At 38.2% G+C, this 27,138-nt stretch overlaps 1 protein-coding gene across 3 annotated transcripts in view; it reads right to left on the reverse strand.

Annotated features, from left to right (window-relative positions):
• Positions 1 to 27,138, reverse strand: part of TTC13 (tetratricopeptide repeat domain 13) — a 57,037-nt gene that overhangs the window by 10,000 nt on the left and 19,899 nt on the right. For all 3 annotated transcript variants that reach the window (XR_010917623.1, XM_067536004.1, XM_067536003.1), the window contains exons 7-17: positions 24,159 to 24,275; positions 23,062 to 23,172; positions 20,867 to 20,949; positions 16,241 to 16,382; positions 14,566 to 14,740; positions 13,997 to 14,153; positions 12,672 to 12,802; positions 11,937 to 12,069; positions 9,237 to 9,329; positions 4,480 to 4,563; positions 1,821 to 1,905 (exon numbers count right to left, since the gene is read on the reverse strand). Coding sequence is in view for 2 of the 3 variants with exons in the window: in XM_067536004.1 (XP_067392105.1) it covers positions 1,821 to 1,905; positions 4,480 to 4,563; positions 9,237 to 9,329; positions 11,937 to 12,069; positions 12,672 to 12,802; positions 13,997 to 14,153; positions 14,566 to 14,740; positions 16,241 to 16,382; positions 20,867 to 20,949; positions 23,062 to 23,172; positions 24,159 to 24,275 (1,311 nt within the window). In the remaining variant the exon portion in view is untranslated. The remainder of the gene's footprint in view (positions 1 to 1,820; positions 1,906 to 4,479; positions 4,564 to 9,236; positions 9,330 to 11,936; positions 12,070 to 12,671; positions 12,803 to 13,996; positions 14,154 to 14,565; positions 14,741 to 16,240; positions 16,383 to 20,866; positions 20,950 to 23,061; positions 23,173 to 24,158; positions 24,276 to 27,138) is intronic.

Raw genomic sequence — 27,138 nt, forward strand, 5'->3', positions numbered from 1 at the left:
ATCTTAGAACTGAATCCTGAACTGGAAGGACCTAATGGTTACTAGGGATGAGAGGGTAACTCAGTTTCCATGCCACACAATCCAAAGGCTTTTTACAGAGGCTGCCAACAAGGGTGCTAATAATTGTGGTAAGTTTTCAGTGATTCTGGTACTTTCCCACTGGATCAGAGTAGAAGCCACCAGTTCATTCCACATCAGCCATTAATGGGCAACTACTTTTGTTCATTGCTGCTGTAGGTCACATTCAAACCAGTGGCCCTGAACTGAAAAAATATTCCATTTTCCCAACTCCATAAACGCTTATCTTCAGTTTGTTCAATTATGTTTTACAAAGTTATGCAGAGCCAGCCATTCAGGTTCTAAATAAAAATCCTCTGTTAGGGCACGCAAGTCTTTGTAATGCAAAATCAGCTTAGCTTGACAAGAGCGAGGCCCTGAAGGTAATTACAAGCTTTGCTAGCAAGCATGGCAAGAGTTTAGGCCTCTCAGGAATCAGACCCAGAGACTGCCCTCTGGAAGGCCCTGAATGAAAAGAGGAACTGACTCGGGGCCTGAAAAGTCCCCGAGACGAAAATAAAGATCTGCTGACCGCCTGGTCAGCAGAATAATCGCTGTTTTAGCATTAAGATTAAGTAGTGTCAGCACTAAAACTAACCTTTTTGAAATAAACAACTAACGTCACCTTATTACAGAAAGTCCCTAACTAACCACCAATAGACTAATGGAACACAAGGATAAGGCCCAATCCCCATAGGGATTGAGATATACGTCACCTACCCCTAGTTGAGGTAAAAAGGTATAAGAAGACCTTGTAGTCCCTCCCTGCTTGAGACTCTCCATGGATCCGTGGAAGTGCTAGCGGATGCCTCGGGCAGGACGGTTCTCTGGTCGCCACTCGCTTAACAGAACGAAGAATGGGTCTCCTCGTTCTTGTATTGGTAAGCGTCTTCCTTCCCGTTTAGGTAGACCAGGATGTACGTGTAAGTCCTCTTGGCCTACCCTACTAGACTAATGGGCCCCCAAGTGTATATCGCAGTGGGCATCCTTTTGGTGGGTCTCTGTCTTGCCCTTTTAATTGCTAAGTGCTGTTGCTGTTCCGTTCACAATAACAACAACAACAACAACTGTGGGCATTTTCCCCTGGTGTGAGATGCATGTGTCTACCTGCCGAATGTTACTTTATTTCTTTTACGTGGATTGTAGCCTCATCATACTCTTCTTAATGTAGGCAATAGTGCTAGAATTCCTGTGGCATTGTTGCAGAGTGGATGAGGAACTTTTGGTGTAAAATGCCCACCCCTACGTGTCATATATTATTTTCCGCTTTCATTCTAGATTGTGTTCTTATTTTACTCTTTGTGTTGGGATTAACATTGGAATTTTTGTGGCATTATTGCAGAATGCTTCCTGTAACCTCTCTGTTTCACTATTTCCTCTAATAAAATAAGCTAAGTTTGAGCCATTTTGTCCTTTTGTTCCTTCCCGCCACCGAGATACTAGCAATGAGGATGTAATGTTCATAATGTAAGGCTAGATTAAAGGAACCAGTACACATTTTTTTTCTCCCTTTAGTAGGCATATTTTCTTTTACTAATTAAAAATAATTATTGGACTAAATCTTCTCAGATACACATCACATACATATGCATCTAAGGGAAAGATCGAGCCATAGATGAGCAGATTTGCAATCATTTTGATTAGTATATTAATTCTTTAGAACAGAACCACAGTGCCTCCACTTTAAATTCATTTTAAATTAGACATACAACTGTCCATTTAAGTTATTACCCACATCAGTTGGAGGTTGTTGCACAATTTACCTTCATTATGGGAAGAAGGTCTTCCACTTTATGTACCTTTTCCAGTGCTTCTCTAACTTCTAGCAGACCTTTAGGATTATTAGCACTAAAATAAAAAATAGGCAACAATTTTAACAGAGTGAAATACAACGCTCAAACAAATCTAGCATTTTTCAGAATATCCATCTAGTTTCAATGTAATCAACTATTTCTGATGGTCAGTGGAGTAAATTACTACATTATATCCTACTGCATTTTCTTTGGCAAATGCCCACCAATAGGTCAAAGGGTGAAAATTAAACAATACAATAGGAAATTTTTTATCTAATGATTTTCTTTCTAGGACTGAACTCACCACAAATTAGACATTCAGGTTTCACCTCTTCAGCAAATAATTCAGAGTGGCCCTCAGACTTGGCCACACCTCCTCTTACCTTTTCCCCCAATGAATACTTTCAAAGATGCAAGGAAATGCTGAATTCTCATTAGGAAATTAAACACATACTTGATGATAAAGCCTTTTTCAACAATATTAACGATTTACCTGGATCCCCAAAAGGTCCTCAGACACCCAAAATAGCTTGTTAGGTAGGACAAACTGGGGACAGAGGTCACTCTCAGAAAGGAAATCAGGTAATAAGGTAGCAAATCTTCAATTCTGGAGCCTGATCTCTCACCCACTCAGACATTTGGGACATACAAAGCAGACGAGAGGAGAACTACCTCCAGATGGTGTAACTAGATGTCATGACCAAGCTTCAAAATATAACCAATGCCTGTATCATGAATGATCCAACAATCCAGCCCCCTGGTTTTGACCTTCCACACCATCTCTGAGTAAAGCCCATTTGCTTCGGATGTGGAGTGACCAGATGTGCTGCTAATAACTGTAATTGTGGCCTTTGTGACAACCCATTTTGCCACTGTGACCAGTTAGAAGATGTGGGTCATACACTTGTAGGTTGCGCCCATTGGCAAGGACTGTCTGGTTCTCTCACAGACTTGCATAAGCTATTGAATGGTTAAAACACAGACTAAACACGTTTGATTTGACTGTTTATGTAGATGCAATCACAATGCGCGTGCGCACGTATCCCATATACTCTCAATAGCCAAGCTGTGAGGCTCAAGTATCCTAGACTGGGATAGAGGAGCATACCCTTTTGACAGTGGAGAAGAAGCCACCTTTTGAAGGGACTTTGAAGTTTCTTCAGTAGCTCATAAAGCCTTGCTTGCAAGTACATTCTTCACTAGAGTCACACTATTGCAGGGGGGGGGGGGAGAGGAGAGGGGGGAGGCAGAGGGTAGTTTAAAGGGGTAGTTTTAAATTGTTGGATCCCAAGTCATTCTTTTTTTTAAAAAAGTTACTGGAAATATTTAAAGAAACAAGAAGTGTTGGCCAGCTCTGACTAATTGTTTCTCACTCGTTTAGCAAGTTCTTTAGATTCCATGGTGAAACAAAGCATTTTACCATTTACACAGCAATACTAGGAGATATCTTAGTAGCTTTGCATTTAGCTATTATATTTGCAAGTACGCATAACACAAATGTGTTTATCATTCCAACATTTAAAAAACAAACAAAAGTTTAAAATATCTCCAACTACACGTGCTCCTGTAAAGTTTTAAGAACACAAGCAAATTTCCTTGCAAGAAAGTGGGGTTGGTAGAGCCCACTTTACCTAGATTTATTGCTCTGCTAACACAAACCTACTTTCCATTCACAATCAGGTTTCTTCCAAAAAGTGTTTACATGGCTTGTCTGCTTGAGGTTTGCTTGTCCTTGGGAGACAGAAGCAGAAACTTTCTGGAATGTCTGATTAATTTTGACATTTTGTAGCAATTAGCTAACCATGTGTATTGTTATGTTTTCAAGCTTCCTGGCTATAACCTTTTTGTAGCTACATCAATATTCAGTAAAGGTGCAAACAAGTTTTTAATGGCTTTAAAAATAACTTATAATACTTTTATTAATATAATTCTGTCTCAGTATTGAGGTCTCTTCCCCCACAGGTAAAATTCTCCAAAAGCCTTGACTCCCCTTTCTATAAGGTCTTTGGGAATGACATCGTCATAGATTATGTTGTGTTTTGCCAGGATGCCACAGCTCCAATCCAGTGGATTGTGAACAGAGGATCCTTTAGTTCTAGGACTTGAGACTTTAGTTGGCAGGCCCTGAAATTCTAATCTACACTAGCACTTATGCTGGCAAAACTCTTGTTGCTCAGGGGAGTGAATAAACACTCCCCCCTACGCAACATAAGTTTTGCCAGCACATGCACTTGTGTAGCCACATTATGTCGACAGGATAGAGCTCTTCTGCTGATATAAGAAAACCACCTAAACAGTGGTGGTATGTATGTCAGTGGGAGAGCGTCTCCCACCGACATAGCATGTAAGACAGAGCTAAGATCCAACCATGTCTGATACAGGTCAGAAGGGTGGGTACCAGTACTCTTAAAAATGAATTACTATCATCATTCATATGTAAAAGAGAAGACTACTTTGTTTTCTTTCATATAGCAATTAGTTGGCTTCTCCCATTGTTAAGAGGGCACAGTTATGGCTGATACTGGAACTTTAAGAAAATATTCCCCCAGACTTTCTGGAATGGTCTATGAATATAATAAAGCTTCAACTGATATTGAAAGGGAAGGGAGAAAATAAATAAACCATTTACCCATGATAAACAAGGATCCTGTCTTTGATAAAATGAAGTATTTTTTCAAAATATTCCAGGTACCTCATGTTAATGACCTGTCCCCTGTAGATAGAAGATAAATAAAAAAATACTTGTAAAACATCTAATAGGATAGTCCACGTTATAACTAACATATATGCTGTTCACAAAAGCAGGAGATGAGATTTCTCTACAGCAGTGAATTGAAGAGCAGTGGAAGCTTAATCAGGTTTGTCTGAATAAATAAGTTACTCATCCATTTTCAATAGGGGACTTGTAGAATCTTCAAGGTGTCACTGCTCTTGCTGCTTTTCAACAACTTACTTTGCTTGGGTGCTCCCTCACTACTACCAGTATTCTTGTGTACAGTGAAAAACCAGTACCACAATTACAAATTTGGAATTAGAAATAATTTTTGTATACAACTATTTAGCTTGGTAGAAAACTTTGTGTGTTTATCTGTGGAGGTAAATGCAAGGACAGATCATCCTAACTTTAACTAGTTTACTTTGAGCAGTGGTACTTGATTGTAATGTCTGTTCTAAAAAACTTAAGTATCCTCTTCTCATGGATTTGTTTGTACTAATTGTCACTAAATCCCACACATACGATTATAACTTTTTTTTTTTTTTTAAATCAAAGTTTTCTGTGATGATACATTGAATCCTGATTCAGATTAGAGGGAATATTTTAAGGACCCTGTAAAATATCAAGTATTCACGTTAAAAAAGTGGGGAAGAGGCATGAGTAGAGTGCAATAATTTTAAGATATATATCTCTGTATAGAAATTCACTAGATGTTTCAACCTCCAGGACATTTTCAAGAACATTTCCATTTCCAGTTGCTATTTAAATACTGAACTCTATTGCTCTTCCAGGAAATTAAACATCTAATCAGCAGTTTACAAGCTATGCTTGTAAATAAATAGCTGACTGAGTGCTTTCTTCCTTGAACATTAGGAATTGAGCCTGTAAACTCTCAAAACAAGCCTGTCAGGATTGTAGCCATACATAATGCCTTGAAAGGGAAAATTACATACCATTATTGCATTTGTAGGAATCCTTCATCTTCTCCAGTCTATAAAACAAGATTTTATATAGCAAATGTTATAGCTACATATACCAGGAGGCTAAAATCACTGTCAATCACAGGAGATATGTACATAGCCAGTCTCTATCTCCTTTTTATAATTTTTCAGGGCTTTATTTGGCACCTTAACTCACGTTGTGTAGCACCCTACTCCTCACGCAATTCCACTTATTTTAATTTACCTCAATGGAAATAAAACACTGAATAGAATTAGAATACACAAGCATGTATCTTAGAAAAGAAAGGGAAAGAGGAAGGATGATAAACAATAACTGTTACGATTTGCCTTTGTTGTATGTCCCATCTTATTCCATCCTACACAAAAGCTTTCTGTACAACAGGCAGAAGTATGAAGGAGTAAAAATAAGGAAGGAAACAGACTTTCCTTCAGCTTGGAGAATTTAGTCAGTTAGAAGTGGCAATGAATAAGGCAAAACATCAGGTAGGGTCTCAAAAGTTAATTGTTGCCTCAGCTCTCTCTACTTGATAGGCACTGCCATCTCTCAGAATGCTCAAGCAGTGGATGTTTCAACATATATTTGGAGGAATACTGACAGTTTACATCACTTTGAGCAGATCTCAAATACTTGTTTTGCCCAGAAAAAAAAAGTTTAGACTTTCAAAAAGACAAAGTAAGATTTGACAAATTACCACCTAAACCAGGAAGTGAGCCAAAGGCACTCTTATACTGACTCAAAAGAGCAGAAACAGCAACTTGAGAATACTAAGCCCTAGACCCTTAAAGAATCCCAAGAAAATCCCAAGTCAAAAGACTTTTTGTAAACACTTGTGAGGTGTTCCCAAAAGGACCACCCAACAGAAGTGTTCCAAATTAGAATGACTAGATGACAACAGTGAAAAGTTTCCTGCTACTCTCCAGATGTTAAGCCACTATAAGAAAAGAAATCTAATTCAGAAACCATCATTTATCACCCTCCAAGATGCCAGAACCAAGTGGTAAGAACTGTTGAATGGAATTGGAGCCTGCATAAAGGAGTCCCAGACAAAGAAGGTATTATTAGCAAAAAGACTATTGTGTAAAGAAACAACAGGTGACAATATGGGCCAAAGGGATCCTATGAGACTAGGCTGAACACAGACCTTTCATAAATATGCCAGGGAATCAGGTGAGTAGAGGTAACAAGTTTCCAAACCCTTTTTCCCACTCCCAGGAGAACATGCTGTACCTTTATCCTGCATGTTAAAATATGAAAAAAAGAGGTAATTCTGGCTCACCTTCAGCTTTCCAGCAGTCTACTGTGGGTTCTACAGCAAACAAACTTGAACACACCATCTGATCATTTTTATCCTAGAAGTATGTTACCCTGCCTGAAGGCCAAGAACTGGGGTTCCACCCTCAATCAATAAACTTACTGCTTTTGTACTCCTTGAAACAAGCTGCACCGTTTTTTGGTTCATCCAACTACCATGTGCATAAATCAAATTGGGTAGCTCATGGCAGCTCTGCAAATCAGTACTACTTTTTGGAGGCTGCCCTCTTGAGCTCAAGAATCCAAGCTTTATAAAGATTAAGCCTCTCAATCTTTATGGTTGTGAAAATAGCTTTCGAAACTGAACATAAACCAGTGCCTATGTCTGCCTGACACAACAGCCCAGAAGTATGAAATGATAGCATTCATCTCAACAGATTTTCACTCTGAAGCCTCGTTATGATATCTGAATTAGCAGTATTGCAAACTATTTCATGGCTGGTTAAAGCACACAAGAAGGGATTATCCTATTTGTGCAGACCAGCACAATTTTTTGCAAGTGGCATCTCATTCTAATGTCATGAGTGGATGGAAGGCAGAGCTTGGTAGAGTACCACTACCTACTACTCTCTCCATCTCTTGCCTCATTCCATCCCAGATCAAAAGGTTATTCTCAGGATGGAATCCAGTAGTGTGCAAAGGAGAAAGTGGCCTCTTGGACTCAGAAAGGACATAAAGGCAAACTGGTGATAGGGAAGCATGAAGGTTCTCTAGTCTGGGAAGATTTTGGCCCTCGCGTATAGCAATTCGGGTAGGGATATTAATCAATCTTTCTGTCAAAAAAGCACTTATCAGTATTATTCAAGCCATGGTACAGACCCAGGGAGCCCAGACCAGGCCAAAAGGAAACATAAAAAATTGATTCAGTCTAGTCCTACACCTTATGAAGATACAGTAGTAAACGATCTCAGTACTGAGTATAGCCTAACCATCTCATAGGGAATCACTAGACTTGTTGGAACATTAGGCTATAGAATTGCTGGTATTATCCAATGAGAGAAAGGCATAAAAATACTTAGACTACTGAGAGAGAAACAGGGTTTTTGAACTGGAGGACAGGGACAGAGAAATGCCTTTGCAAACTAGGCACTCTTTCCTCACTGTTAATAACCTTAGTAAGAGTAGGGCATTCCTTCGAGTTCTCTTTTTTCTGCTGATGACACAAGCCAAAGCTGGAGGTTCTCCCTCCAACTCCCATATTGGAGAAAAAACAGGTAATGAGTTATGGACTGAAGTAGGGGTTGCCCTTCACACTTTAAGAAGGGAGAGAGTTTTGATTCTGCTTCGTCTTTGATCGGAGAGAGAGAAGGGTAAAGCAAAAGTCAAGAGAAGGGTCCCAGGATGCAGAATTTAATCTGAGAGGAGGAAGACAGAAGTCTGAGCACAACGTTGTCCCTGAAGAGCTGGAAACAACTAATATATCTGGCCCTAAAAGGCAATTACTGAGCTGCATCAGAGCTTCAGCCAAACCTGTACTTATACATACCCCAGAGAAAACATCAGCCTGCTGGGCTCCATTCTGTGGAATGGGAAAATCGCAAGAGTTGCTGAGAGAAAGAACACACTATCATCCTATGTACTGGGAGCTTTAAACTTCAGTGTTTCTTTCTGTAAAATATTTTTAGAAAGACCTTTTTCTCCTCATTTTTTCCTTTTGGAGAAACAGTCTAGAAATAAAAGTAGCAGGACAAACAAGGGCTCTGCTTCCCATAAAGGAAGATGGAGCCTGGCTACATATTTGCATGCGTATTTGCACTCTCCACCCATGATTGACAGTGATTTTGCCACACACATCTCTCATTTCCCCATTGCTTCATGGTATGTGAGCTGTAATGCTTGCTATACAGAATCTTGTCTTATGGTATGAAGAAGAGGGGACGTACAACGATTTGAATCTTTGACATTTGAACCTTTTTCTGAAACTGCACTGTTACCTTTCAGCTTCTTAGGTATTTTGACATCTGTGCCTTTATCTTTCCTCTTTAAATACTACCAATGGATAATGGTTACAAAGTAGGAAATGCAAATTGCCTAGTACTCTGCCATTACAGCCGGAAGTATTGCCTTCCGAGAGAAATATCTGTGGAAAATACATCAACCAGAATGGATTTAATCTTAGGTATATGAAGCAGGTATTTTAATTTGGGAATAAAAACTAGAATGAAAAGTTATTTTGGGACCTATTTATCTCTCCCCAAAATAAAGAATATAAAACATTAAGAGTCAAGAAAAACAAAAGCTCTAATAAAAGGAAAAAACAGTCAAAATGTTAGACAATACATAGTATGTACACACTGAATGTGTGTTCATGAACAATGAACTATAATGGTTCGTGAACAGCCTACATATTTTGGCACAATTCCTACTGCAAAAAACATTAGGCAAAAACTTCATACCTGATTAGATTGATGTGATTATTAAAGCCTCTACTAAGACTTCGAGCTGGCATTTGGTCTAACCAAAGCACGGGCTGGTCTGGATCAGCTATCCTACAAAGAGAGACCCTGTTAAAATTGGTGCAGCTAAAGAAGTCTTATTCCAGGTCATACTTTAAATCGAGAAAATGTCAGTTGTGAAAATTTCTGAAGTTCCATCTTAAACATAACTATCAATCTGTGCTGCCATCTGATGCAACCTGTGGTTCTAAGAAGCTAGTTCATGCATCAATGCCTTTAGGCAAAGCTTGAATTCAGAGATCATAAAACAAGTTCCTGATTTTTTTTTTTTAAAACTGAAACATGTATAAGCTTCTGTAAGAGGAAAAAAAGCACTTCATAAAATTTTCACTGAAGTAGCTAGACAGTTTGAAATTGTTAACTCTTTGCTAGCTGAGTATATAGCTGCAATGTAACCTACAATCTTTCATATCTCTTTTTTAAATTACCTAATATCACTGATATAAAATGGAAAACAAGAATATTTCCTAGAAAAAATGAACCCACAGAAACTTTTAAACACATGTCCTATCCTAGCAACTTGTATCCATCTCTGGTATCTGAGAACACTTCCCATGAATAAAAGAGGGCAATAACTATTCACTTCCCTATCTTTTCTAATATAGGGCTGCTAAAAGGAGGACACTAGCTCAACAGCAAAGTCCTCCATTTATCCAAAGAACAGGTGCAGCACAGGTGGTGGGTGGCAGGGTAAGCTTCCCCAATATTGCCCCACAAGTATGCTTCAAATACTGTTTGGGGTAGATTTACATTTAAAAATAGTAAAAGATTGCTACTACTGATTAGCTTGTTACACCTAATAATTCTGCACACAGCCAGTCTAAGATAAAACTTTTCGTGTTATTGTTACTACATTCCCCTCGCCTACTTGTTTCATCCATGTTATATCTTGTCTTTAAGACTGTAACTTCTCTGAGGCAGATACTGACTTCATGTCTGTATGGAGTATAGCACAACACGTTAATAACTTGATTAAGGCCTCTAGGCAATACTATAGTATAAAGAAGAGTTACAAACATACAGTAACAGTGGTTATTCAAGATATGTTATCAACATGACTTCCAGCTTTTGGTGTGTGTGCACCTGAGATTGGATTCTTTTGGCCAGCAATATCCATTGGGGTCATGCCAGTGCTCTAGCTGTCCTCACCCTCCCCTTTCCACTGTCCCTCAGGTCCTTTGCCAAACTCTATAGTAGTAGGGGGAAGGACAGCAGGCTGTGGAATCCGTATGGACATCACATTTCAAAGAACCAGTTACTGCAGTGTAAAAGTAACCGTTCTCTCTTCTGCGAACAATAGTCAAAGTGCAGAATCCATCTTGACAAATAAACAATTGTGTATTTACTTGGAAGTGGGTAGCAGGAGTAATACTTCAACAATGATTGCATGACAGTCCTATCAAAACAGATATCCGATCTGGAAGCCTCTACCAAAGAATACTGTCTTGTGAAGATGTGGACCAAGCTCCATATTGCTGCCCTATCGATTTCAGAGGAAGGGACATCCTTCAAAAATGCAGCAGAGACTGCCTAAGATTTAGTGGAACGAGCTTTACTGTGGCTAGGTGGCTTTAACCTGGCTAACTCATTACATGTTCTTACACAGTTGGAGACCCACTTAGACTATCTAAGAGGATATTTCCTGACCCATAGCCCTGTCTGCCAGGCCACCACTAGTCTAGCTGTGTTCCTGTTAATGTGGAGGACATTGCTCTTACTACATCAAGTGTATGAAGTTTAGTTTTCCCCCAGACTAACTGACCCTGTGGGAAAGAACCAGGGTGGTGAATGGATTGGGTCGTTTGGAATTCCAAAACAACTTTGGCAGGAACTTGGGATGAGATCCGAGGGAGACCCTATCCTTATGAAACTATATAAGGATATATAAGGATGACCCACTATGAAGACTTGAATCTTTCCAATTCTTTGAACTGACATAACGGATACTAAAAAGGAAGTCTTCTTGATAGGTGGTTAGATCCAGGCTACCATTTAAAAACAATGCATGCCATCACAAATTACCAATTTATTCTTCCTTATAAAGTTCAGAAAAAAGCCCAGATATTTCTTTATAAAAAGGAACTTTAAAGTACACTCTGCATACCAATTCTTTTTGATTCCTATAGTTAACTCAGTAGTGTTTGTGCTATTTAATGAACTTCCCTCCATAAATGGAATAACTCATGGAAAAAAATACAATGCAAGAGTCCTCTGCATCTGAAGAAAATCTAAACTATTTTACAATAATCAACTTCTATTTTGCTAGCTGAATTTGTATTCCTCTACCCTCTGTCTCCTTTATTTATTTTAGCTCTTCAAATTCGTCTTGTGAAAAAGTGCAGTGCCTCTAATCCCTGCCAAGTGCAGACCAAGGAGACCTCAACCTATGAGAGTATTCCTCCTGTGGAGGAAGAGTTGTTAAACATCCCTTTATGAAAATCCCTGCAAACACTGCACAGTGGATCAGCCACAAGTGAGGAAGCAGTTAAAGCAGCAGGGGCTAAGATTCCCTAGAGATCATCCTCCACATCTAGTACAAAATGTGAAGTTGTTCAGTCTGTCTTAAATTCCAGTCTCTAACAGGAACTTGCATCAGTATCACAAGGGAGGGCTTAGTAGCTCTTTTCTCTTAAGCATTACCTTCGCCATTTCACAGCAATGTCAAACATATCTCTCCACTGCATCAGCCTGGTTTTCCCATTCATTCGAACTTTTGAGTTTGTCCATGTCCGCTGCACAGCTTGCATTACTTCTAATGCAGCCAGCCCCATTGCTGAACAACAGAGAATATACAGAACCAGTTAGCCCACTCAAAGACACTCCATTTTACAAAGGAGGAACTGAAGCAGCCAGGTTAAGTGACCTGTTCAAGGGAACAGAAGCAGTTAGTGTTAATGCTGGTAGTAAGACTAAGTAGTTCATGGTTTCCAGTCCAGTGTTAGACCATGATGCCTCAGAAAAGATGTACACATTAATATACAAAATGTGGTTATTTGTAAATTTTATACCTACACATCTTTGGGTAATAGATTTCAGATGAATGGAAATATAAAGAAAAAAGTTTTTCAACTGCACATCAGTTTAAAAGTATGTCTATACTTAAACCACTATAGCAGCATACCTGTTGGTAATCCACCTCCTCTATAGGCGGTAGCTAGGTTTACAGAAGAATTTTTAGTCAACTTAAGGCTGTCTACACCAGTTGGCATAACTATGTCCTTCAGCATTGTGGATTTTGCACACCCCTGAGAGACTTAACTATGCTGATGTAAGTACCAAATGTAGATCAGCCCTAAGTTTATTAGCTCAAAGTGCTATCAGAGCAAGCATCGACATTTTTCATTTCCATTCCCAGATGGAAAGTTCCCAACATACCTCTGTGTATTCTCTTATTTGGAAGAAATCCTGGTGTCTCATATTGCATCAGTGAACCCAGACGATCAGCCACACATACAAGTTCCTGCACTTCAGGCTTATAGCTTTCAAAATTCTGAAATAGCACATCCCTTGAAGAAAAAAATGTCACAAAGTAAATACCAAACTCACCTTATCACTCCTAAAAAAAAAAAACTTTAAAAAAATCTGTATTTGTGGTGGTCAATAACACAAGCCCAGAAAAGAATTAAAAGCAATATAAAAAAAACCACATGTTGTAGATACACTTACAAAACAATCAGGGTGAAATTCTGACCCCTAGGAAGTCAATAGCAAAACTCATGCATTTCAACAGGGACAGTATTTTACCCTCAGACTTAGTAAGTAAGTGATTTCCAACAGATATCTAATAAACATCCAGATTTTAAGTGAGTAATCTCTTCAGTGTATTATTAGCCCTGAATTTCATAGAGATCAGAGCTATGGCACTGAAGAAAATATGAGGAATAACACAGATTACTGGTTTGATTCGGTGATTCCATCTCTAAAACTGCCACTGAAGTCAGTAGATGTTTTACATGCAAAAGAAATGCAGGTTTAAACCCATTCATACAAAATGACAAGTTTCTAAGCCATGTTGTGTGAAATGAACATAAAACTGAAGGTTAGTTTTCAGAGAAAGAAAATCTCATTATGTGGGGAAAAGGTTTACTTTCCTGATAGTTAAAACTTTTAAATCCTAATCTTATTCTTTGTTTCAGTGACTGATTACCACCACTCTAGAGGTGGAGTGTTATATAAATTATGCCAAGAAACAATTTCATTAAGACAGAGTTACAATTAATATAACTAATGTCAGAGAAACTGAAGTTATACTCTTAAAAATCTTTAAATACTCAACAGTAAGGAAACTCCACGTTGAGGTTTCTACACTAAGGATGGATGTCCAGATGGAAATCTATCCTGAGTTTCTCTAGCACTAAAGTGATCTATAATCTAATTACTAATCCCAGTTCCAAGACAAAATAATGTAAATAATGAAAGCGTTAACATGGCTGTGTAACCTGAATTATCTTTGCTGAATTGCATGGAACACTTGGTGGGATTAGAGAAGGTCGTTTTGACCAAATTCTGATTCCACCTCTGTTTTACTGAGCTAAATCATGCATTTGCAGCCCCAAATAATTTAAAAAGTGTCCAACATTTTTTGTGGGCTTCGGGCAGTATTAAATATTTGTGATAAACGAACACCCTCAGATGCCACTTTTTGAAAAAAAAAAATCCTACCAGGAATGCTCTAAATGGTCTGTTTAAAAACCACTCACTTTATATGTGGCTGCAATCCTGGCTGTTCTTCATAGTCTTCTATTAGAAAGGGAAGATTTTTAGCCCAATGGTCCTTAAAGTTTCCAGGAAGATCTGTATCTACATTATACTCTGTAAGAGGGGTATCAAGATGAGCATGCAAATATCGAGAATATTCTGCAGAGGAAAAGAAAATCAATTTAAATAAGTGTTTTTTTTGTTCTCAGCCAACAGTTATTCAACCCAAAGAAGAATTTAAAATATGATACATTTCTGTTAGTTATTTAAGATCAGTACTTTACTAAATTAACCAATATTTACTTTGATGCTAGCTAAGTTGTTAAATGTATAGGCCACTTAAGTGGTACTATAGTTAGTTTTACTACTAAACCAAGACTCAAGTTTGATTTCTGGTTCTGGGTTTTAACTCTGAACAAACAAGTGCCAAGACACCTATGAAGACAGCTCATTCAACAAGGAGTCAGTGAAAAAATACAGCTTACTTAAAAATAGTTTTCCATAAATGACACTTACATTTGGATAATTTTAATGTATGTCAAAGGATTTTTTTTCCTCAATTGTAACTTACCTCGGAGGTATTTCACTTTTAGGTACTCTGGGCTAGCCTTCTGGCCTGGTAGTGGATCATTTAACATAACCTTAGTCTGAGCTTTTATGCCTTCATAAAACTGTCCCATTGCAACATGACTGAGACCTTTCATATACTGGCATACTTCATTATATGGCTCTAGCTGAAGACATCTCTAGAAGATTAAAGAAACAAGGCAATCATTAAAAAAATTAACATGGGTATCTTGGAAGAGCCTAATATACATTACTAGGCTCTTTATTCACATAGCTGACACCAGGGAATGATCTTTTACTTCCAAAGGTTGTCAGCAACTGTTTCCCAATGATTTCTCTTCAACTGATGTTAAAAACAGTGTAATTAATTGCTAGCTAAGATGGGAAAAATATTTTCAGCACCACTACACGAAACGTGACAGCACTGGTGAAACTTGTTCTTGATCACACTTTTGGTATCCAAATGATTTTGTTGAAGCTAAACTAGCAGCTAAACAGTTTTCAACACCAGATAAGTGAGGCTAGAAGAAACCCACTGTTAACATCAGTAACAGGTCATTTCCTAGTGCAACAGACTCTAAAAGTAAGAGACATTTTAAATTAATTCTTAAGATGCAACTTTACACAATCATCAGTTCTTCTGTTCTACCAAGCATCAGAGCTCTGAAATTCATGAACTACACTCCTATTACCTTACAGTCAATTCTGTACTACATCATGATAGTTTTAGCATAATCCTAGGCAACTGGATACTTTAAAACTTGGTACCCCAAACCAAAAATTATATGGATATATTAAACACTTATGAGTTATCTGCATCTCTTCACACAGCACCTGCTATTCTTTAAACTTAACCTGTTTTTTTATCTACAACAGGATCTACAAATTGAGTCATAAAACAGTGACACATGGTAATTTACATTAAGATATACAATTTTCTAAATAGGCAAAAAGGAAAGTGTGTGTTTTAAGATAGGGAAGTAGGGATTCTTAGTCTTGGCTCTGTCCCTTGCTCTGCCAATGACTCTCTGTGTGATTCTGGGCAAGTCACTTAATATCTGTGCCTTGGTTTCTGGATCTGCAAAATTAGAATATAATCTACCTACCTCACAGGCAGGCAAGTATTTTTACAATTTCAGATAGATCATTCTACACAAGCATTAGCTGTTATTGTTTAATGATGGAGAAAGCTCAAAAGATTCAGATAAGCATCCAAAAGTTCAGATTCTTATCTGAGCTTTGAGATTACATAATTGACTACTTGTTTTATGAGAATAGGCCTCCAATCCCTTATGAAATTTCAGAACTTTGGGTTCCACTTCTGACCAAAATATTAGTGAATAAGACCAATCTGAGCATTTCAAAACCTTATAAAATACAAATTAGAGTCTGGTATTAAAAATTGGAAATTCTGGGGCAAAATGTCTCAGTTCCCTCCCATGCCTGAACTGAATCATCATTCACTAATTATATAGACAGAATTGTAATTTAGTTACAATTAAAATCATGCTTACAAAACATATATGTATACAGAATTGTAATTTAGTTGCAATGCAAATATTCATTCACACTCAGAATGTGAAACCTTTTATTTAATTTTAATTTGATGAGTATTACATCTAATTAAAAATTATCAATCTTTAATTTAGTATGCATCTTTAAGGTCCACTTGTGCTTACCTTAAAATTTTTCAGTGCCTCATCTAGGCTACCATGATGGTAAAGCATCATTCCCCTGAGCTGTAATGTCTGGACATGATTTTGATTTAGCAACAAAGCCTTCTGGAAGCTTTCTGTAGCAGCAGCAAAGTTACCGAGTTCCCTGGGTAATTCCATAAAGACATAAGTGAGGAACATAAAAAGCAATGGTGAACATACAAACCTACCTTTTTACCAAATAATTTTAATGCAGTCCAAATGAAAATATTAAGAAAAGATATGCTAGCTAGGGCTCTTGGTTTTTTTGTTTGTTTTTGTTTTTTAAATTACAATCAGGGATAATTTCTTTCATTAAAGTAGGAGTTCTGCAATTTCTTCAGCAATGGCAACCAAACTATTGTTCATAATTCTTCACTTAAAGGATTTCCTCTTGGATACAGAATCCCACAAGACACTGGATTCACACAATTCTCTGTGGGCATGAACCACTGAATATGAAACTCTTATGTTTTTCCTCTACAGTACTTCCTCAGAATCAACAAGAATGAAATTCTCCTATCCTTGAATAAGATGCAATTGAAGAAGTCCAGCGGATATCTAAAGAAAATTATTTATATATAGAGATGGATTCAGAAATGTAACTACATTTTCTGTCTTTCAGAAACTGCCACTTTAAAAATACCAAGTTGTGCCAGTGCATGCAAGGGGAGCAATTTTCTGTTAGCAGCCACATTAAATCTAAACATAATGATAATTTAATTTCTGGAGTAGATACAGCCAATAAAATATGATAAAGTTTTAAAAATAACATTAATTTAATATCCTTTTGATTAAACTGGCAAGTAAAATAAAAATACTCTCAATTCCCTTTACAGTATCTAATTTTAATATATTAAATGAGGTCCAATTAACCATACACATATAAGGTAGCAGCACTAAAAATAAAGAATCACAGCATATGCAAAGTTACTAAGCAGAAGAACTAGCTTAATCAATTAATGAACCAGCTTTTAAAATATAACATTCATATTCAAAAGCCTTTTCAAAAGCAAATCTTTCCAGATAATCTGAAAAAAAGATACATTCTATTTCAACCACAAGTTATTGAATTTGATGCAGGAATTACTGGGTGATATTCTAAACCTTGTGTTATGTAGGCAGTCAGATTAGATTATCACAATGAACCCCTCCTGGCCCTAAAAATGCTATGAATATGATCTGATCTTTAGCTTAAAAGGTGATCTACAAATAATGTTTGAGAAACGTTGGCAAATAAAGCTTTGTTTTCCAAATGACTCAAGAGAGGCTTTTTGGCATGTTTCTAGTATTTCCTAAACTTTAAATTAGCAGACCTGAGTAAGAAATGAAACAACACTCCCCCATACGCACAACTGCCAGTTCAGTTAGATATCCCAATGTCCAGTCTGTTAACCATTCCAAAAAAACCCATTGATGGAGCCTGCCTATATTAGAAAAGAAAGTAAAATTGGTGCTGAAATACCTCCTAAAGAATGAACAGGTTACTTTTCAAGAAGTTAATATCTAGTATCTTAATGGATGATAGATTTACACATGTACTACTGGGGAAAATAAAACAGGACTTGCCTTACAGGCAGGCTTCAGCACTCAGCCCTGGTGGGTATGATGTTACCAGGAAAGTGCATGATTAGATGTGCACCAAGGCACTGGTGACTGCATTGGGTCTATGCTTGGCAAGAAAGACAAAAGGAGGTAGGTTTGAACTTAATGTGCTAAAATACCATCCTAACTTGTCTAATTTGAGACATTCGCTACATAACCTTAATGGGCAATTTTTTTTTCAAATATCCTTTTATAAGGTTGCTTGTGCAATTCTTAATTCTGCCCCCTTGTGCATGCAGTCCTTAATTGCATGATAAACCTATTTTTTTCCCTGCAGGACCCCTTCCTTTTTTATTCAATGCACAGGATGGAGGGTGCGCATAGGAATGAAGCAAGAGTACACAGTAAAATACGTTATTTTCTGTAAGACCCTTGCCACATTTGTTGCAGAAGTTGGAAAATGTGTAATGAATGAGGCAATGGACTGTAGGAAGAGAAAAACATCTCACGGTGAAGTAAGATGAAGGCCACCCTGGAAAACTGCATTCTATCCCTACTCTGCCACATATCTTCAGCGTCACATTGGAACTATCATTTAAACCAAGCTTTTCACATGTCACTAATTGTGTGTTCCTCATTTTCCGGGTGCCCAACTTGAGGCCCTGGGGTCTGATTTGTAGCAGTGCTGGGCATTAACAAATGTAAATAAAGTCAATGGGACCTGTGTTATGAACATTTAAAGGGTTATAAAATGTTAAATACTCCAGTGTCATCAACTCTTGCAATTTCCTGACATGATTTTCACAAGTAGTGGAACCAGCCACACAATGATGCAGGAAACTCCATCCCTCTCCTGAATTTCAACCCTGCCGGGTGCAAAGACCTCCCTTCCCCCTTATTGGCTGCCTATCTCCTGGGAAACAGCTATAGGGAGCAGGCAGATCTCTCTCTGATCCATTGAGAAGCAGAGAAAAGGGAGAGGGAGCAGTTGACCCCTTTCTCACAGGAGAAAACACAGAGCCCAGCAGCACAAGGATGCTCTGCTTCCTCCTCCCCACTGTGAACGATGGATCAATCTGCCCTCTGCTCCTCCCCCTTTCCCTCTCTATCTCTGCAACACAAGGACTGGGAAGGGAAAGAGAGGGGGGTGAAGAGTCCCTGGAACTGCCCCCACTCCAGGGAGTGAAGAAGTCATGAAACTGCAGAAGCAGCAGATGTGGGAGGTGAGAGAGGGCAGAACTGATGTAAGGGCTGATGGGGTTGCATAATTAATTGTCGGGGGGGATAGATGTGGAGGTGGGGGGCGGGGGGGGACAATTAATTAGAATGTTAAGGTTAGGGAGATGCTGAAGCTCTTCACCACCAGGCAGCCAGTAACAGCTCCTGCAGTGATGGCCAAAATCACCTTAAACAGACCAAGGAGAACTGGCAATGCTCAGTATCACACCCACAAACTGGGCAGGGTGAGTCCAAAAATGACAGATCAAAATCATATCATAATCTTTTAAAAATAATCGCATGATTTTGGGAGGTTTGACTCGTGATTTTTGAATCTTTGGGGTTGGCAATACTGAGTTCTGTGAAAAAAGTCAGGCCCTAGGATCCTTAAGCTTGGCACCCAAAAATAAAGTAACATTTGACAATCTTTGCTTCCATTCTCTTTGAATAGAACAGGAATAAAAATCCCTGCTTCTTCCCTCACAGGGGCATTGTGAAGATCAATGAATTAATGCTTGTGAAGCGTCCACACTACAGTGATGAGTGCCACAGAAAACCCATGAGGAATTAATAATTCCATACTTAACCCAAGGTTTAGATGCTGTGGTAAATAAAGGATAGGGACACTCACTGAATGATAAGGATAAAGTCTTGTGAATAGGTACACATTCAACAAGCACAGTCCATCCTGTGCACAAAATGAGGCAGGAGTCCTGTAGAAAAAATAATATATGATCATGTAATTCAAGACTATATTATAATGTACATGCCCACAAAGCCAAATTAAGATTACATAGGCAACAATTTATATTGCAGTAGCACAAATGATATAATATAGATGCTTTCCAAATATAATCGTTTAAAATATGAAAGAAAAAACTGATGAAGGACAGAGGGTTGTGGGAAAAGAAGGAAGACAACAGGCATAGTAGTCAGGGTGATGACTGGTTTATGTATTATTAATTTTTAAAAATATATAACCTATCCATAACTGCTTTCCTACCTAGTTATTATCTGCAGATCACCTTTAAAGATATATCAATCTATTCAAAGACTTAATAAACAAAGTCAAGTTCTCTTCTTGCCATTTCAGTACAATTATTAAAAGCAAAACTAAAAAGTGACCCATTACCTAACTTCTGAATAAGAGTGATTTAAATACATTTGGTTTTTTAAAAATAATTTGCTTGATACTTAAAGTAAAAAACAACAGGTTGGTTATTAAAAATAACTACTTCCCAGTTTTTGTGTAAATATTTAGATTGCAAGCACTTAAGGGCAGAGACTCTGTCTTTATATTAATTTAAACAGCATCTATCACACTTGTGGTGCTATATAATTAAGTCAAAACTTAAATGTGCAAAAACTACTCATTGTTGTCTAAGTATTATGGTGCTTCCAGAAGCCACCTTGAAAGTTCTTATTAAGAGACTAAAATATTCAACTGTGGTTCATAATTTTTACCACCATTTTCATACAATATCATTTGAGGATATGTTTTAGCTATGGTACTGGTAGAAACCAAAGATCAGCCAAAGATTAAAGCTGCAAGGGTATGCCTTCCCAAGCTGCAATCACACCTCTGACTGCAGTGTAGATATACCTTAAAAGACCTGCTAACTTCAGATTTATACTAAAACCTCTTCGCCTTTTATTTATACTGAGCTCAATCCTGAAGTTCATACTAGCAATAACTATCAACAATAACACATCAAAATATAGAAAAACAAGTCTACAATTAAAGACTAGTCACTATTCTGTTATTTTTTTAATTGATACTCAGTGCTGAAAGTGTGATAAAGGTTTTAAGCCAGTGGTATTAAAAAAACTATTTATAAATGTGCTTACCTATAGGCCTGCCCCAAACTCTTATATGCATCTATGAAGTCAGCTTTCTGCTTCAGGGCTTCTTTGAATGAATCAATAGCTTCCTATATAAAACACGAGTAGGCATCATAATTAGCTGTCATTAATTACACCTATTTAAATTAAAGTTAGATTCAATACCTTTGAATTTAAAGTAATTCAATAATTACTAAGCATTTTTGTACTGTTATGTAAGATGTTTAAACCTTCCAAAGAAGGCATTATACATTACAAAACCTGAAAGTGTACAAGTAAAATATTAGAGAAGCTGTTTGTGCTACAAATCACATAACTAAAAATGTTATAATCCTTTTTATGGCTCTAACAAACTATGAAGTAAGCTACTCTCCTAATAATATGTGGAGTGAGGGACAGAACTCTTCTCCTGAGATTCAGTCCAGTGCCTTAACTACAAGGCCATCCTTTCTTTCTACAGACCCCATTTCATTCACAACACCCCTTTCAACTTCTATAGGCAGACTCACTTTACAGCCCTTCCCCTTGTATTGTTCTAATATATTCTGCACTAGCTTCAAGAGACTACAAATTCCAGCTGAAAGCCCTATATAGAGAATTAATGTCTTGTCTACACTTAAAGTGGTCTGCCAGTATAGATGCAGCAGTAAACTGCCCCTATGGAGATGCAGCTTATACTGGCAAACTAGTTCTTCTGATGGTATAGTTTAAACTAATTACCCAAATGGAATATGCTATATTGGCAAAATAACTTTTTTGCTTGTATAACTGCAGCTACATTAGGGCTTTTGTTGGCAGAGCTATGTCAGTTGGGGTACAAATTACTTTATATGGTCCAGACTTCATTAACCTAAGCCTCAGACTCATAGCTCATTAACTAGGACTCAAATTAATTCTCTTGATATTTCTTAGTTTAATGCTTTATTAAGTGACAAACAACACAGGCAAAACTTCAGTCCACAGAAGAATTTAAGGCCAACTAAGGCTTTAGGCAGGCGTGGGATTTAAATTAATGAATACAGGTGTTCTGAATCAGGGAACATGTAAATGACAGAACTGGCAAATTACAGTACTCCAGTTCTAGTTTGAGTGTGTTAAGAATTCAGTTACTGAACTAATTACAAGCATGCATCCACTCCAGAATCTAATCATATCAAGTCTCAAATTAATCAGGATGGGTTTAGATCAGAATTAGGATAGAAGTGCACCAATGATAAACCAGGGTGTCATAGAAAATGGGGGGCGGTGATTCAGTAGATAGAACACTTCTCTCAAGTCAGCACTACACTGGGGATCTGGTTCATTACCAAGGGCTACTGTGCTACTTTCAGATCAGATTTACAATAGATACCCTGACCACTTAAGGTCCTTAACCTTCTCTTTCCTGATTTTTGACTGACAGTTCAGGAAGGGAAAAAAAGCATACGGGAAAACAAGTAGCAGCTGGGAGATGGATTGGGAAGGGCGCAACCCGGAGAAGCCAGCACCAGCAGCATTCCCCCCTCCAGCAAGTGAGGAACATATCCCGTATTGCCAACCTCACACATTCAAAAATCATGAGACAGACTCCAAAAATCACGTGATTTTTAGAAAATCCATTTTGTGGGGAGTTGTTTGTTTTCTGTTTTGAGTCTTTGGGGGCACATTGCTTTTCCCTTCCATAATGTGTACATGGGAGTTTCAGGTTTGACATGCAAAAAATTCAGATATGAAGATCCTCCACTGGCTATCTGGAGGGGGTTCCACTTACCCTCTCCTAACCTATGGGGTAAGGAAGTTACCACTGCTTTCCTCTCCAGCCCCCTTCCTTGTCAATATTCCTAGGCATTCTTTTGCACTTGACAGAAATTTTCAACTGGACAGATTTTCAGCATCAGCTGCCAGGTGTCAAGCACTTTTGAAAAATCTGTCCCTGTTGTGACATGTGGAATCTGTGATGTCAAAGTTTTAGTGAGAATATCTGATATTTACACATCAGTATGATACATCAGATATATTTTTAAGTGAACCAAGAAGTGCCACTGGATTTAACACACCCTAAAAATTGGTTTTGCTGTACAGTTCACCTTTAAGGATTTCTCTGAGGCACGAGAAAAATCTGTACAAGGACTCCTACAGAATTTCTACAACTAACAAAGTTATTTCTACAAAAATATTTTAAAGGCATTGTTCTGTAAGTAGATATTTAAAAACAAATTTACCTTCAGAAGTCCTCTATGGAAAAAGGTTAAGCCTTTGTACAGCATTGCTATAGGCTGGTTTTTGTTCAGTTCCAAGGAGCGCTGAAAGTCTTCATGGGCTGTTGCATAATCCTGTTGGACAAAAATAACTTCCAGATGAAACAGAAATTGCTAGATCTAACTGATAAAGAGGAATATATTCCTTCTTATGGTTATATACATGCATTTTGCTCCAGGGGAGTGATCTGGAGTTCTAGGTTTAATAATATACTGACTCAATCTCAACAGTGATAATTAAAATGCCTCTTCTTTAGAAGGAAGGAGGAAAGCAGACATCCTTAAGAAGGAAAACAGAAGGCATTCAGTTTCAACACCATTTAAAGAGCAGAGATAGCCAAATATCACTCAGAATGGCAAACTAAAAGGAATGTAAAGCACAATTTATATCCATCTTTCCTTTCCATAGCAACTGCTGCAAGGAAAAAATGGGATGAAGTGAATGGAGAAATAGGTTGAAAATGGGCTGAGTGAAATCAATTGAATAAATTGATTTCACATTATCCCCTTGGGATATCAGCTATTCAATGTGCATATCATTTCTGAGGCAACACTATCTAAACTAACCTGAACTTGTCCTTAAAATGTCAAAATAATAACAACACTTATTTTCATAGCAAGAAGGTAGAATTATAGCATTTTGCAAGGATAACAGATGGTTTTATATTGCTGGTCTGGGGTTCTCCCTCACACACATGTAGAGAGCTGTAGTTCTGTATATTTTTCTTTTTTTAATATGATTATCCAGCAATAATCCCCATAGGCAATTATGATCTTCACTACCAAAGCAAGTTTCTCTATGTACCCCCACAACCTCCAGAAGGCACAAAAGCAGTTGAGATTATAGATTGTCTGCATTTTTTATACAATGTATCTCCACTTTGCTCCTCTCCATTGAATAATTCATGAAAACAAATACTTTAAGACCTCCTCTGATCATAATACTCTAAAACCACAATTAAACTGCTGGTCAATCACAACTATTTGAAAATCTGTTTTCAATGAGAAGGGGAGGAATCCTTTTCTTTCATGAAAGTAGCATCTTATGGCAAAAAACTAACCTCAGATATGAAGTAAAGAGTACCTCTGTGCCTGTAAAGTCGTGCCGATGGCTGCAGCTGAATAGCTTTGGTGAGATCAGCCAGTGCCTCACTAATTCGGCCCAGGGGGGACAGTATCTATAAATCCAAAGTGATTATATATAAATAAGCAATTAACCTAGAAAGAATACGCTGAACTGTCAGAATATGTTGAGCAATCTTAGAACTGTTTTATCTTTCAATATGTTTTTACTTTCATACCTGTAAAATTTATCTTGTTCTCCAGTAAACATGCAGTTTAATTTGTGTATTTACTAGAAAACCAGTTCTAGTAAATACATTTTGACATTAATTTTTCTCTTGATTCAGGACAAAGTCAAAATCTCAAAATATCTCACAGAACAAAATAATTGGAAACAGACTTTCATTTTGATAATATCAATACAATATTGATACAATACAATATATTACAAAAAACTATGAGAACAAAAAGAGTTGAAATAGTCCTTTTTGATTTTAAGTCACTTTGAAACTTCTGTTGAAATAGTCTAAGTTAACACATTCAACGTTTTGATTTTGAACAAAATAGCATTTTCCAACAGAACTCCTTGGAACTTTTGTCCAGCTCTAGTATCTACATCACTAGATACAAATTAAGAGAGTACTGTAAAACCACCATGCCTAAAGTAACATGTAAACTGAATCAGAACTTATTAGAAAAAATTGTATGCACATTACATCAGGCTTTGAGGCATGACAGTTGTTGATTTTCTTGATATTTGGATTGCAAAAGGAATGGAAAGTTTCTTACTAATGATTTCCTTTCTGTTAGCAGCATTTCCCACAGTTCTAGATGTCTGGGCAGCTCTCCTCTTTTCTCTAGATCACTGATGCAAATCAAAGTCTTGGTGCTATATGCTCTGGCCATGCCCCCTCTACTCCCGCTTGCTGCCAGATGAGTATTCCAAAGCCATAAAAATTTGTATAAACTATATTAGTAAAAAAACACTCCAGAGGTAACTAGACCAACTATGTACAGTGAACCAAAAAATGGTCACATGGTAAAAATCCCATTCAGCATCTGACCTTTTCACTTATAAGCCGCTTGGAATGGGTAGAATTGTGGGAGCCTCTCCTAGCAGAAATGAAACTGTGGTAAGAATTTTTCCATTCCGCAGCCCAGTGTCTCCCACTAATCTGGACGTCTGGGAAGTAGCAAGAGGTGAACAGATGTAGGGAGGGTTGTAGAAAAAGTCAGAAAGAAGGGGAGGGGGGAAGGTATCCTATTTTCAGCTCTATCACATCTTGAAAGCATGGCCTCCTCAGCCAGTGTGGGGTTATCAGTATTACTGACACCTGCTCTCGCTTTATATCTGGACAACTTCCCCAGTAATGGGAAAGGTAGAAAAGCCATCTGGTAGGGTCTGTTCCCATGGACCTCCCTGGTGAAGTATTTTAGTTTCTTCACAATGATATAATTCTCTAATGAGATTAGTTCAAGGAAGGCCGAACATTTGGACAATTAACTCAAAGATCTCGTGATTCAGCTGAGCCAATCACCTTTGGTTCAGGTCTCCTTTTACATTAATTGCTCTGAGAGACAGGACAAAGTGCTCTGCCCACTGCATGATTTCCATTCTTCCACATGTTGCACTATGTTCCTTGCTCCCCCTTTGTTGTTCACATACGCAGTCATGAATTAGGACATGTTTTCCCCACTAGAATGAATTGGAACCATCACAATGCCAGTTAGACTGCTATTAGCACTAGGTGGTTTATGCTGTGAGTCTTTTCCTCCTGGCTCTGAATACCTTGAACTGTGTGCAACTCCACATGTGCTCCCCAGCCCTCCAGCCCTGGCATCGGGTTGTGAGAACCAGATGATCTGGAAGACATATGGGTATATCTTTGTGGACATTGTCCTGGGCTGACCACCATTTTAAGAAGATGAGCACCTGCATCAGGACCTTTGCTTGAGTCTTCATGTGTTCTGGGGAGTGATCCCACACATTTAAGATGAAGCCTTGGAGGCATCAGATGTGTGATAGCACCCATAGAGTGATTCCTATGCATAACACTAGAAGGCCTATAAGTAGAAGGCCCAGTGCTATGGTAGTCCTCTGGAATAATGGGAGAAGGTCCTGAATCTCTGGAACCTTTCTAGAGATGGGCAGATCTTTGCTATCAAGGTATCTACGTCCACTCCTAAGTAATGTGTTTTTGGCGGATGGAGTCAAGAGACTTTTCTTGACATTGGTAACAAATCCTTCCACCTGTAGGACATTAATTGTCAAGGACATGGCTCTGTGTGTTGATGAGGGAGATGGAGCTCTGATCAAGATGTCACCCAGGATTCCAGGAAAGGATACCAGTGGATACCCTGTGATCCGAGTCTGGCTGATTGCCACCAACTTCTTTGTATAGACCTTGGGGGCTGAGGACAGGCCAAATGGGAGTATCCAGTATTGATAATGCTTCTGGCCATAAGCAAACCTTAGAAATCTGCAGTACCATAATCTGACAGAAATATGGAAGTACGTATCCACCAGGTCCACTAAAATCAGAAAATTTCCCAGGACAGGGATGACACTACAGACACCAGGGGCTCCATCCAAAACTTTGTTTTCTTCATCCACTTGTTGAGCTTTTTGAGGTCAAGAATGGTTCAAATTCCCCCATGTGCTTCTGCGGGAATATGCTCTATCGCTCCCATATTTGAAAGATGAGACACCTCGTTCTGAATCAGATCACACTTTACAGGGTTGTGGGAAATGGGGGAATGGATGAATAATGGATGGGAGAAGCCTGATGCTTGAAGGAATATCCCTAACTCACCATCTCCCTGACCCACTTGTCTGTGGCCAACGTAATGGGCAGAGGCCTATGTGGTCCTTGTCATGAAGAGGCCTTGGAAAGGGTGGGGTTCCCTCTGGGCTTTCCCCTGAAGCTCGGTTCCACAGCACTCCTTTGAAGAACCTGGTCTGCCTTTGCTGGTGTAACT

Source organism: Emydura macquarii, unplaced genomic scaffold (genome assembly GCF_026122565.2).
Source record: "Emydura macquarii macquarii isolate MOO-44397 ecotype Brisbane River unplaced genomic scaffold, CSIRO-AGI_Emac_v2 contig_3517, whole genome shotgun sequence".
Lineage (NCBI taxonomy): Eukaryota > Metazoa > Chordata > Testudines > Chelidae > Emydura > Emydura macquarii.